General features: G+C 38.2%; 2 protein-coding genes across 10 annotated transcripts; both read left to right on the forward strand.

Moving 5' to 3' along the window:
• The first annotated feature begins 2,461 nt into the window (after positions 1–2,461).
• Positions 2,462–3,828, forward strand: LOC114826953 (uncharacterized). Its single transcript, XM_029108012.2, has 2 exons — positions 2,462–2,661; positions 3,031–3,828. Exons 1-2 carry the CDS (start codon positions 2,535–2,537, stop codon positions 3,480–3,482), a joined length of 579 nt encoding a protein of 192 aa, XP_028963845.2. The 5' UTR covers positions 2,462–2,534; the 3' UTR covers positions 3,483–3,828.
• A 249-nt stretch (positions 3,829–4,077) lies between these two features.
• On the forward strand, positions 4,078–12,410 carry LOC139188295 (uncharacterized). Of its 9 annotated transcripts, none has more exons than XR_011571652.1 (5): positions 4,078–4,281; positions 4,490–4,591; positions 4,875–4,947; positions 11,081–11,183; positions 12,125–12,410. XR_011571652.1 is itself a non-coding variant. In XM_070805565.1 (4 exons), exons 3-4 carry the CDS (start codon positions 5,636–5,638, stop codon positions 7,084–7,086), a joined length of 1,140 nt encoding a protein of 379 aa, XP_070661666.1. In that variant the 5' UTR covers positions 4,086–4,281; positions 4,490–4,591; positions 5,574–5,635; the 3' UTR covers positions 7,087–7,377. The 9 variants fall into 9 exon arrangements, 1 of the variants encoding a protein (XP_070661666.1); XR_011571653.1 differs by having other exon boundaries at positions 4,083–4,281; positions 4,864–4,947; XR_011571654.1 differs by having other exon boundaries at positions 4,086–4,281; positions 4,845–4,947.
• Positions 12,411–13,703: the final 1,293 nt, after the last annotated feature.

Here is a 13,703-nt window from a genome sequence, read left to right on the forward strand (position 1 = left end):
ACTCATTCTCAACATTTATAGCCTAGTTTTCTGTTGTAATATTCAGATTTCAATTTATTCAATACAAATTTGAGACTTTTATAGATAGGGTGGATTTTAGGTTCTTGTGTTTTTAGTTTTACAACCTGGTCTGACTGTTCTCTTATTTTCCGCTACGTTAAATTGTACTCGGAAGCTTCAGATCGTGAGCATTTTTTCTCTTCGTTTCAAAATCTTCGAAAACAAAAAACGAGTTTAATGGAGTCGAACCAATCGAAACCTGACCTACTGTGCAATCTTGAAAGCTCTCAAGTATCGTTTGATATGCAGACAGGAAGGGGTGGAACAGAATGGGACTGGACGGTACAGGATAGGACGGGACGGAACGGAGAGTGAGCAAAGATGCCCTCGGATGGAAACAAGGAGGAAGAAGAAGGAGAAGGAGACGGAGATGTTATAATTTTGTGTTCCACGGATGTGGAACGAGCCGTTCCAGGAGGTGAGGCGGAACGAAAATTCACCCAAAATTCGTCCCATGGAACAGCGCGTTTCACCCGTTTTAGGTGCACCAAACGTGGGACGGAACGTCTCGTCCCACTCCATTCCGTCCCGTTCCACGTACCTAACGGTACCTAAGGGACCAAACCATTTTAGAGCTTAAGAAATTGGTTAACTCTCCATATTGTCAATTAATTTATGGTACAACATCAATTTTTTTATTTATTTTGTGAGGATTTAATGATAAAATATCTTAAATTCATAACAAACCAACATTATTATAACACGTCATTAACGTGTGTGCGATATCCATCTATGTAAAATATTTCTGCCGATCCGCACCCTAACAAGTATTCCAAAAAAGAGTTGGGTCCATAAAGAACCCTTATCATCCAAAAACAAGAGTTGGGCTGGTAGCATATCCATGTTTCTTTTTGGGCTCTTGATTTCCATGGGGTTGCTCCATTTGCCATCCAATTTCAACTCTAACTTGAGAGGTACAGTAAAGCTTGGTTCTTTGGCATTGCTCTTCCTGGGGCCAAATCGCTGACAGATATAACATGCATGGGTCTCAGTCTCATCTCTCACACAATACTCTCTTCAAGAAAAAAAGTAGTATATATCGGATTGGATTTGACCAAGTAGTATATATATTAATCAGTGAGATAAGATTGAAAGAACTGGTAGTCAACTTGACCTCCAACAAACAGCTACACTGCACCGAGCTATTAATTAAGGTAATTTGGTTAGACGTTCTGATCTAGAATAGGACCAGAAAAACATGGATATTCTTGTTTCTAAAGGTCGCGAATTCTTGAGTTTTTATTCAATGTGTCCAACTTCTGTCTGAAAAAATTCAGACCATCAATTCTTGAGTTCTTATTCAATGAGTTTTTATTCAATGTGTCCAACTTCTGTCTGAAAAAAATCAGACCATCAATTCTTGAGTTTTTATTCAATGTGTCCAGCTTCCGTCTTCTGTCTATCATATATATATCTATTGTGTATTATAATTTAAGTAAAACAACAATACTACGTGACCGTATTAATTTTGAGTCCACCGCAAAAACTTTTTGTTAGATCAACATTCGAGTTGAGGCTCATTACATAATACAACTCTGGTTAATATTTTAATTATTAAATTGATGTGTCTACATAAAGGGTAAATTACCTTGATAGTTAAGAATTTAATCCTCAACCAACTGCGTTTAGTGTTCAGCTCTTCTTTTGATATTCGTATTAAATATAATAGGGAGCATTTTTACTTACCATCATAAACTATAATATATGCTCACCATACATCTAATCAATTGACATGTGTTATTTCACTTAATCTTGATTAATTTTTTTTCAAAATTGAAAAACTAACATTTAATGTGAAAGTTAACTAAAGTTAAATAAAATGACACGTGTCAATTGATTAGGTGTATGGTGAGCATACATCATAGTTTATAGTGGTGAGCAAAAATGCTCCCAAAATAATAAAACAAAATTTGGTGTGTCTACGTGGGTAAGTCTGTACGTGTCCAATTCGCATGCATGCATGCAGAGCTCAAACTAGACATGTGTCTTTGAATGAACGCCTGAACAACGTGTGTTTCTTTTTTCAAATGATAATGTTAGGAAGATAAAAAAATTTAAACTCAATTTGCAAACCAAATGATGTGGTTGTAAATGATTGAATTATTAATTAAGTATCAATTAACATACTTGTTTCTTATTGGTGACATATTATTTGATTTGCAATTTAGTTTAAAAAATTTGATCTCCTTAGCATTATCATTTTTCATATATCGAGCGGAAAAGAATCGAAGATGCATTGTTTATCCTAGTTAAGTCAAACGTACGTACATGCGTACGTACTACTACTCTGTCCATACAGCTAACAAAAATCCGCGTCCTCGCTCGTAGATATGCACCACTTCCATAATGTATACTGTCGTGTAGTAGCACCTCCCAGCACTATAAATTGACAATGGTGATCGTCGAAGTCTTGGCATTCACATCCTTCTAGTCTTTCTTGTGGGATTTTTGAGTAGCATAAGAGTTGGAGAATCATGAAAATTTTCAGGATTTTGATTCTGCTGGGCCTCCTGTTTGGCTCTGTTGTTCTGGTCTCCTCCGCTGTTGAAGCTGAGACAACCAAAGATGAGAAGAAAGCTTCAACAAAAGATGAGAAGAAAGGTTAATTTATGGACTTCTGTATGTTAGTTAATATTGGTTTACATATTCTGTATGAAAAATTTCAAGATTGAGATTTTGAAAGGCCTCCGGTATGCTAGTTTATACTTTACACAATACACGTACCTATGCACCCATTACATTTGCACGATCGATCCAAAGCACATATATGCACCCAATTATTATGGAACAAAGAAAATGTGTACAAGAATTTGATATGTCTTCAGTAAGTTCATAATAGTGTCGTAGTTCGAAATTACACATTCATAGCTAGGGTTTTTTGTATTCATACTGCTCCGATATATGTACTCGATACTTGCTAAGGTCTACCAAGGGCTAAGAGAGAGATATATATGTTTGTATATGGTGCAGTGGATGAGCCAAAGGAAGTTAACCAAGGTGGAGGTGGCAGATATTGTGGCCGGTGTTGCTATCACTATGGCCGTTACACTTGCGGCGGACAGTGTTGTTGGCCTGAAGAATCAGAAGCGGTTGAGAATGAGCCAAAGCAAGTTAACCAAGGTGGAGGTGGCAGATATTGTGGCCGGTGTTGCTATCGCTATGGCAGCTACACTTGCGGCGGACAGTGTTGTTGGCCTGCTGAGCAGTCCGAAGTAGTAGTTACCGAGGACAATTTTGAAACAAAGCAGCCTGATGGATATGGCGGCTGGGGAGGAGGGGGACGGGGTGGCGGCGGCGGCTGGGGAGGAGGGGGACGCGGTGGCAGCGGTGGCGGGGGCAGGGGAGGAGGGGGACGCGGTGGCGGTGGAAGCGGGGGCAGGGGAGGAGGGGGACGAGGTGGCGGTGGCGGCGGGGGAAACTGAAGCCATATGCCTAGGTATAGGCTCGAAGCTAGACCAACAACTTAATATATATAAGAGTCTACATGTGCACATGTACAGAGTTGTAGAAAAATATGAATAAGCTCCGTGCATACATGTATATAGGAATGGGATCATGTAGTATATATGCACAAGCATGAGAGCATGGCATACGTGTCAAATATCACCACCGATAAATTTGACCCTGGCCAGCTCCAAGGACTGATGATAGTCCATGGAGCTCTTTCATGTGTTAAATATGTGTAGTTTGTAGCCTTTGTACTCATGAAGGGTAATGTTATATGAAGCTATATATGTACTACTCTTTCTAATAGTACATTGCAAATGAGACATCAAATGTTATCCACATCTATATTAACACCATTTTACGCCAAAGTAGAAAGGGTTGATGGAAATTAAGTAAATAAAAATCTCCGGACTACTTCCAAAGTTTGGAATTAAGCAAGGTATTTTCGTCAAATTCAATCTATACTAAAACTCAAAATCAACTGTATCACTGTTCATAAGCACAGTGTGCTTCCTATTTTGCCCCCAGTAAGTTTGTATTACTTTAAGTTTGCCATTCATCAAAATACATATCGACAGCTGGAATCGCACTCACAAATACCTCTTCTTCCTGCTTCATTTTCTTCCAACATCAAAATATGGCTTAAATTCCCTTCCCTTTTCCCTTCAGCGAGAAATCTGACACCCATCACCCAAAAATCACGTCGCCCCTCTCCTTGCGTTGCCGTTTTCCTCATCTCCCGGTGGTTCGTTCTCTCCACTGGATTCCATTTGGGTGAGTTCTTTGTTGATACTTGCCCTTTTGATTTCCCGATTTGGTTTTTTTGGGTGTCTTTAGTCGTCGTTTTGATGAAGTTTTTCTGCGTTTTTGCTTTTACGTTTGTGGTTTTTTATTTTTTTGGGGGGTTTGATGAATGAATCTGTGTGGGAGTTTTTGATGTTTTGTTAATTATGTTTTGCCAATCATCTCCCTTTAATCGCAGGAACAAGAAACACATGTTGCATGTCCCGATTCATTACCGTTTTGACGAGGATTTTCGAAATTTACCCCAATTGTATTCTCTCTCTTTCTGCACTTTGGAAAGGTAGTATTAGGCATCCTTATGTTCGTCGTCATACCAAAAGTGGTATTTGGAATGGCATGGTTATGATTTCATATTTATGAAATTAATTTACTCACATCTTTATCAGATCGATTTACCTTTTTTTTTTAGAATTCATCGTTTAAATTTCCAGTTAGGACAATTTTTCTTTTAAAGTTGTGGGTTCTTTTGATATGATTTTATTTTATCTGAATATTATTCATTTATTTTTTGAGATCTTATATCAAATCTCCAGATTGACTCATACTCTTTAGGCTTGAAATAGATTCTGTAAATCAGTGTTGCTAGAGGAGTTGTTTCGCAGCCTCAGGAAGAACAGAGCAATGTGTTTGAAATAGGTCTGACCAAAACTTTTCTATAAAATTTCGCAATTTTTGAGTTTTAAGTCATTCAAATTGGTTTGTTAAGTAGGAATAAAATACCAATTAATTAAAGATTAGTAATTTTCCCAGGAACTAATTACTAACCAACTTTTGGTAGGGTTCAAACTCTTAGTAGTTTCATTCTCTTAGTTTTTTGCAGTTGCATTATGACACTATACAACTTGAGTAGACGAAGAGTATAGCTTATCGTGAACAGCTGAATAGGAACTTTCTATGCAAGCATAATTGTAAAGGTTACTTTAAGTGATGACTGTTGATATGGTACATTGGTAATTCCTAAAAATTTAACACTTAAATCAATTTAGCTTCAAATTATTTTATTTTCTGTCATAAAAAAATAGCCTAAAGATTTAACATCCTATAATATAGTTTCTGTTAAGGAAAGTATCTCCACAGATTAGTCAATATTATTAATTGATATTGTTGTTATTTACTTCCTTGTTTAGTCCTTGACGATCCTTGTGTCTAGGCTTTAGTTTAGGATCTTGTTCACTGTATTCTTGTATATAAGGTGTAAACCTAGTTGGAGAAATATATAATGAAAACTATATTCCATTATACGTTTTCTATGATGGTACCAGAGTGATTGATATCTGGGCAAACAAAAAGCAAACACACAAACAAACCCTAGCAAAACGCAGCCATGGGTGATAGCGAAAAGAAGTCAACCTCCGCAGGCATGACCTCGCATTCGAAGTGGGAGAATCCTAATCACCCACTTTATCTCCATCATTCGAACCAACCTGGTGCAGTGCTTGTGCCTCAGCCACTGGTGGAAGACAATTACAGTACATGGGTTCAATCCATGACCATGGCTTTAACAGTCAAAAATAAACTAAGGCTTGTCGATGGAACAGTCGAGAAGCCTACTGAAGACAAACATGAAGAACTGCAGCAGTGGAATCGGTGTAATAATCTGGTTAAGACGTGGCTCCTAGGATCTATGTCCAAAGAAATCTCAAGTAGTGTCATCCACTGTAAAGATGCAAGGCAGATGTGGCTTGATTTGCAAGAAAGGTTTTCCCATGTGAACATTGTTCAATTGTTTCACATAGAAAATGAGATCCATGGCTGTGTACAAGGCAACATGACGGTGAGTTCGTACTTCACTAAATTAAAAGGGCTTTGGGACGAACGTGATGTACTGTGTTCTATCCCTGCATGTAGTTGCGACACGAAAAAGGAGATTATTTCTTATGTTGAAACCCAGAAAACCATGAAGTTTCTCATGGGTTTAAACGATTCATATTCCACCGTTCGAAGTAATACTCTCCTCCTTGAGCCTTTACCAACAGTGAACAAGGCCTATTCCTTTGTTCTTCGTCATGAGAGGCAGGCAGAAGTCTCAACTGGAAAGCATTTTTCTCAACCTGAAGCGGCAGTCTTTGCCGTGAAAAATGGTGGCCGAGAAAATGAACAAGAAGACGGAAATCTTCGTTGTGGGAAATGTAACAAGACGAACCATATTACCAAGCACTGCCGAGCACACCTCAAGTGCACTTTTTGTGGATGGAAAGGTCATTCATTCGAATATTGTCGCAAGCGCAAAGCAGCTGCTGAACCTGAACAAAATCGCCCATCTTCTGCTAAGGGTAATCATGTTGCAGTGCATGACAAGAAGGACGGGATGCCCAATTTTCCCTTCTCTCAGGAGGATTGCAAACAGATACTTGCGATGTTAAACAAGAACAAGTCATCCTTTGCGAATCACGTTGGTAATTCATCAAACAATGAAGAACTCTCAGGTAAAGCTTTTTCATGCATGCACAATGGTATTACAACTGTTTGGATCTTGGATAGTGGTGCAACGGACCACATCATTTGCAGCCCTAATTCTCTCACATCATCGAGGCCTGTTTCTAACCATACTGTTGAACTACCCACTGGTTCTCTTGCCACGGTCACCCACATTGGACAAGTCGTTTTCTCACCCACATTGGTGCTTGATCATGTTTTGTGTGTACCATTTTTCACGTTAAATCTAATATCCATTAGTAAGCTCGCCCATGATTCTTTCTATATTACCATTTTTCTCAGACAAATTTGTGTTATACAGGACCTACGCTCGGGGAAGATGATTGGGATGGGATTTGAGCGAGAGGGGCTATACTACCTCGATCCACCACAGAAAAGAACATGCAATGTCATTCAAGCTTCCAACCCTTGTCTTTGGCATCAACGTCTAGGCCATCCATCCCAAACTGTTTCCATGTTATTTCCCTTCTTGAATAATAAACCTTGTGATTCTAATAAGTGCTTTATTTGTCCATTAGCCAAACAAACCAGAGCACCATTTTCATTAAGTTCTATATCCACTAAATCTTGTTTTGAACTGATTCATATTGACATTTGGGGGGGTATCACGTTCCTTCTCTTTCTGGTGCACGATACTTTCTCACAATTGTTGATGACTACACTCGAAGCACATGGATTTACTTGATGAAACATAAATCTGATACACGGGATCTCCTTGTGCAATTTATTCATTTGGTTGAAACACAATTCACCACCAAGGTCAAAATGATTAGAAGTGATAATGGGCCCGAATTTCGTCTTGACAATTTTTATGCTCAGAACGGCATCGTCCATCAAACGAGTTGCGTCAACACACCACAACAAAATGGTGTTGCTGAACGTAAGCATCGTCACTTATTAAATGTTGCCCGAGCCCTCCTTTTTCAAGCTAAAATGCCACAACGTTTTTGGGGGGACGCCATCCTTGCTGCAGCCTACCTTATCAATCGCACCCCCACACCCGTTCTTAAAGGCAAGACACCTTATGAAAAACTGTTTAACAAAATTCCCCACTATTCACACTTACGCGTATTTGGTTGTTTGTGTTTTGCTTCCACTCATCCACTTAAACCTTCCAAATTTGATCCCCGTGCCCGTCGCTGTGTATTTCTGGGATATCCCTATGGGCAAAAAGGCTATCGTTTACTTGATCTTCAACTTAATAAAGTTTTTGTCTCCCGTGATGTCATTTTCTTTGAAGATCAGTTCCCCTTAGACACTTCCGATGCCCCTGACAACTCCCATGCCCTTGCCAACTCACCCACCACATCCCACCCACTTTTCCACTTTGACATGGCTTCTTTTCCTGACACACCTCCCATGCCTTCCGCACCCTCTGACCCTCCCTCACATGCATTATCCTCATCTGACCCTACACCACAAGCCTTATCTTCACCTGACTCTCCTACCAACCCTGCACCGTCCACCACTAACCTCCTCTCTGACCCTACATCTCCAGATCCTTTACCTTCTCCCATTCCAAATGCTCCGCCCACCCCTCCACCCCGACGTGGAACTCGTCCTACTAAACCTTCCACTTTTTTGCAGGATTTTCATATCGAGGTTCCTCTCCCGTCTCGGCCTGATCCCATGTCTTCTCTGAACGTCGTCCAGTCATCGTCAGGTACTTCTCATCCTCTCTCACATTACTTAACATATGATCGTCTTTCACCTCACCATAAAGCTTACACTGCCACACTCACCCTCCTCAAAGAACCCACCAGCTTTTCCCAAGCTGTCCGAGATCCACACTGGCGTGATGCCATGCAGCGTGAAATCGCTGCTCTTCAAGCCAACCATACATGGACACTTGTGCCTTTGCCGTTGCATAAACGTCCCATTGGTTGTAAATGGGTTTACAAGATTAAGCTCAAACCTGATGGCACAATCGAACGGTACAAGGCGCGCCTCGTTGCCAAGGGCTACAGTCAAATTGAAGGTGTTGATTACCAAGAAACCTTTGCTCCAGTTGCTAAATTAACCACAGTTCGCGTGCTTCTTAGTGTTGCGGCTGTGCAAGGTTGGCATCTCCATCAACTAGACGTGAACAATGCGTTCTTACATGGTGATCTTGACGAAGATGTTTACATGAATTTACCTCCTGGTTTCGGACGAAAGGGGGAGAATCGAGTATGTAAGTTGAATAAATCCCTATACGGCTTAAAGCAAGCTTCCAGGCAGTGGTTCATTATCACTTCCAATGCCCTCAAGGCTGCTGGGTTCCATCAATCACGGTCTGATTATTCACTATTCGTCCGAAGTCATCATGGTAACTTTGTTGCTTTATTAGTCTATGTTGACGATGTGATACTGGCGGGGAATAATCTGCATGAAATTGAAGAGACTAAGCAGTTCCTCTCTCAACGGTTCAAGCTGAAAGACTTGGGACAACTCAAGTATTTTTTGGGAATAGAAGTTGCACGCTCAAAACGTGGAATCACTCTATGCCAGCGCAAATACGCACTAGAGATATTGGATGATGCTGGTTTTCTAGGAGTTAAGCCTTCCAGGTTTCCTATGGATCAAAATTTGTCTCTCACACAAATGGAAGGAAAGGAGTTGAAAGATCCTTCGTCATATAGACGACTTGTGGGCAGGTTAATTTACTTGACCATAACGAGACCTGATTTAGCATATGCCGTCCACATACTAAGTCAGTTCATGGAGAAACCACGACACCCACATCTTGAGGCAGCACATAAAGTTCTCAAGTACATCAAACAAGCACCAGGACAAGGAATCTTTCTTCCTTCCACAGGATCACTGGAATTACAAGCGTTTTGTGATGCTGATTGGGCTAGATGTAGAGATACTCGAAGGTCGATAACTGGCTACTGTATTTTGCTTGGTCAAGCGCCCATTTCCTGGAAGACTAAGAAACAAACAACTATATCTCGTTCTAGTGCAGAGGCTGAATACCGTTCCATGGCCACCACATGTTGTGAAATCATATGGTTGAAGAATATTTTGAAAGATCTGAAAGTGAGTGACTCACAACCTGCTAAGTTGTTTTGTGACAATCAAGCAGCATTACACATTGCCTCCAATCCCGTTTTCCATGAGCGAACGAAGCATATAGAGATTGATTGTCACCTAGTACGAGAGAAGATTCAGGAAGGGATGATACGTACGGCGTACGTGAGGACAAGTGATCAACCGGCTGACATATTCACCAAGCCATTGAGTTCAACACAGTTTGAAGGATTACTTAGCAAGTTGGGTGTCATTAACATACACTCCAACTTGAGGGGGAGTGTTAAGGAAAGTATCTCCACAGATTAGTCAATATTATTAATTGATATTGTTGTTATTTACTTCCTTGTTTAGTCCTTGACGATCCTTGTGTCTAGGCTTTAGTTTAGGATCTTGTTCACTGTATTCTTGTATATAAGGTGTAAACCTAGTTGGAGAAATATATAATGAAAACTATATTCCATTATACGTTTTCTATGAGTTTCAATTGTAAAAGATAGTAAATTGAGGTTCTTTGAATCGTTATTGATATTGGTTTCTGCATTCGGTGTTAGAATGTGACTGTTATGTGTTTTGCTTCATTTTAGTTTACTTATTGTTAACAAAGAAAAGAGGAAGTGAGTGTCTGGTAACCATGTATGTAAGGGTATGATCGGTGATTTGACACCTCAATTGCTTTGCTCAATAATCTTTTACAAAATTTTACAGTATTTAGAAATTGTATCTTTAATTTACAGTATGAATACATTCCTTTACGGATCATCTCATCGCTCATCATGTCAGTTGATAATGTGTGAGATAAAGAGAGTTCATATATCTCCATGACGGGGCAATGGTCCTCCACCCATTATGTGGTGCTATTTTACAACTTAGTTTAATGAGAAAATATCAATTAATTAGTTTCTAATCAAATTGGATTAGTTCTGCAAGGATGAAAGGAATGTAGAGTTCAATGTGATAGCATTTCAGTGTTTGAGTGATTTAGTGTTTAAATTTAATGTTTCAAGTAGTATCCGAATTGATGAGTGCTTGAGTATTTTAATATTTGAGTTTGATCTTTCAAATTGTACCTAAATTGCAGTCCAATAATGACATTTCTATTACGTATAAGAAAAAATGGGATTTTTTTCTTGACACTAAATATATAGGCATTCTTATCACTTTTTTCCATAGCTCTTCAATTTTATTCTTCCCTACTATATTAATTAAGTGTAGGTTAATTTAGATTTGATAAAAGATATTGCTCAGGAAGTACATATTTGTAGTCTCCAGTAAAAGGTATTATTCATTTAATTTCTGAGATCTTTTATCACATCTCCAGGTTGACTCATAATCTTTAGGCTTCAAACAGATTCTGTAAATCAGTGTTGGTGGAGGAGTTGTTCCGCAGCCCAGGAAGAACAGAGCAACGTGTTTGAAATAAGGTATGACCAAAAATTTTCTATAAAATTTTGCAATTTTTGAGTTTGAAGCCATTCAAATTGGTTTGTTCAGTAGGAATAAAAATAGCAATTAATCAAATTGTTTGGGTCCTATTTGTATGGCTAACGTTTCATTGACCGTCGGCCTCTTGAACACTAAGAAATATGTCCACTAGTCCTTTACTTTGATAGCAAAGTGAATTGAGTTAAAGCTTGCAGCTTCTGGAACCTGAAAAATGACTAAAAAAAAAATTAGACTGTATAATGTGTATTTGCTTGGTAGTACTCTGTGGTGCAATGAATACTGAGATGAATAATTAAAATGAAGGGTAAACATAGGCATACAACTTGAGTAGACAAAGAATATGAGTCATTATCAACAGTTGAATAGGAACTTTATTGCAAGCGTTTCTGCATTCGCTGTTAGTTTTCAAATGTGATTTATGTGTTTTGCTTCATTTTAGTTTACTTATTGTTAAGTATTTAATAATTGACGACTTTTTTTTTTTGATTTTTTTTTTTTTTTAGATTTCTCAGTGAATTATCTATTGCTTGGAGTTTGAATTTTTTATGCCATGTTAAGAGGGTGTAGAACTAGCAAACACAATCAAATAATACAAGAATGCCATATTGTTGGTTCTTCCAGTGGCATACAAGTTTGTGAAAAACCAAGCTTTGAACATCAGGACAAAAGACAAAAAATTGTTGACAATGTGTGTTCCAACAGTATAAATACAGTCCAAACAAGTGCCACTGTCGTTACATTTGATAATTCAAATCAAATTAGTAAAGGTCAAGCCAATATCAAAAAAAAACAAACAAGATAATTGTCTATTGAACTTACAATTTATTTTGAGTCGATTATGCATTTATTACTCTGTCACTAATAAGTTGTATTTTTGTCTTCTTTTTCTTCCTTTCCCGCATGTATTTTTATTAAATAGGCAATATTGTGGAATATGTGGATATGGGAGACAAGAATTAAAGTGCATTTATTGCGGTGCACTTTTTTGGCTAAAAGAGTCTCTTAAGCAAAAATCTCAGAATTGAAGAGGATGTTAGTATGTCATCCTCAACTTTTTGCATGTAATATATGAATGTAAATAGAACTCTCTGGCTATGGTGTACGACCATCCCAATTTTTGTCATGTAATATAAGAATGTAATATATGTATACAACGCTACTCTTTGGCACATATTTTCTCATGTATATAAGCCCTACTTTTTACACGTTTAAGATCATTTTGAAACCCGCAGCATCGCGCGGGCCTCTATTGCTAGTGATAACAAAGAAGGGAAAACGAAAACCAACAAAATACAGAAAAGTAAGGTCCAGGTATTCTCACCCCGGTAATATTGCTAGGAAACTAATGTGTGTATTCAATTGTATAAACTAATGACATAAATTTGGTGTTTGGATTATTAGTTAAGTATTAGTTAACGTGTTTATTTCTTATTGGTAATATATTATTTAATTTGCAAATTTAGTTCATAAATTTAGTCTACCTAACTTTATTCATCTTCAACCTTTTATTTCGTACCAAGTAAGCCAATCACAGACCTGTTGGAGCTCATCTTTATTCATGTTTCTACGTAGGGGGTTGGGTCTCATAGTCATTGTGGAATAATAAGACCTAACTAATCTGTAGGGATTAGATTAAATAGCACCGGGATCTTCTTATTAGTGTTGATGAATTATATAACTTGAGACTAAAGGAGTTCAAAGAGTCTAGAACTCTAAAGTTGGCGTGAGGATCATGTAATAGGCGCTTCACGTGAGTTGTAGAGTTCTTCTATGGGCGAAACTCTATGACTTGTGCCAATATAAAAACAAGTGATCTCAGCACACCTAATAGAAGCACCAAAGTTCTCTACTCTCCATTGAGCCGTTGCATCTAGGGTGCGTAGTGTGTAAAATGTTTTCTTGAGGTTTAATTAACGGTGAAAGATGTACATGCATGGTGGCTGCAATTCTATTCAACGCTTATAAGAATCTTCAGGTAAGTGTTATATTGTGTTTTTAGTTGTTTGTGATCATTAAGATCAAGCACGAGGAAATTTTGCAATGAAGGTATTTTTGTTGAGAATGAATCTCACATTGATGGGAATAGATCTTGTATGAGGTTATAAATGTCAATTAGTTTTATGGTGAACTCAACTTTCGTTACGGTATTAGACAAGGTTGTCCCACGTGTGAAGTCAAATGGTCATACGTGCTCTATGTCACCTCGTTGTGTTGTCCACGCGTTAGGCTTGAAAATTCACCACACATAAGGGGGCATGTTGAGAATGAATATGACCATAAAAATATGAATGCTTCTTTCTAAAAGTGTAAGGATGAAAATAATCAGATCAGAAACATCAATCGTTGAGTTTTTATTCCATGCAAATGTAGAAATGTATAATCCTATAAATGTTATATATAATGAAGACAGACGACATTATTAATATACTCTCTTTTCAAAATATATTAGTAAAAATAAATTCACGTATGATTTGAATGAGATAGTAATCATATTGGAC

The sequence above is a fragment of the Malus domestica genome, chromosome 09 (genome assembly GCF_042453785.1).
Source record: "Malus domestica chromosome 09, GDT2T_hap1".
NCBI lineage: Eukaryota > Viridiplantae > Streptophyta > Magnoliopsida > Rosales > Rosaceae > Malus > Malus domestica.

Coding starts and splice junctions, on each gene's coding strand:
- LOC114826953 (XM_029108012.2), top strand. CDS start 2,535: ATGAAAATTTTCAGGATTTTGATTCTGCTGGGCCTCCTGTTTGGCTCT. Junction 2,662..3,030: donor AACAAAAGATGAGAAGAAAG/GTTAATTTATGG, acceptor TATATGGTGCAG/TGGATGAGCCAAAGGAAGTT.
- LOC139188295 (XM_070805565.1), top strand. CDS start 5,636: ATGGGTGATAGCGAAAAGAAGTCAACCTCCGCAGGCATGACCTCGCAT. Junction 6,738..7,048: donor AAACAATGAAGAACTCTCAG/GTAAAGCTTTTT, acceptor TGTGTTATACAG/GACCTACGCTCGGGGAAGAT.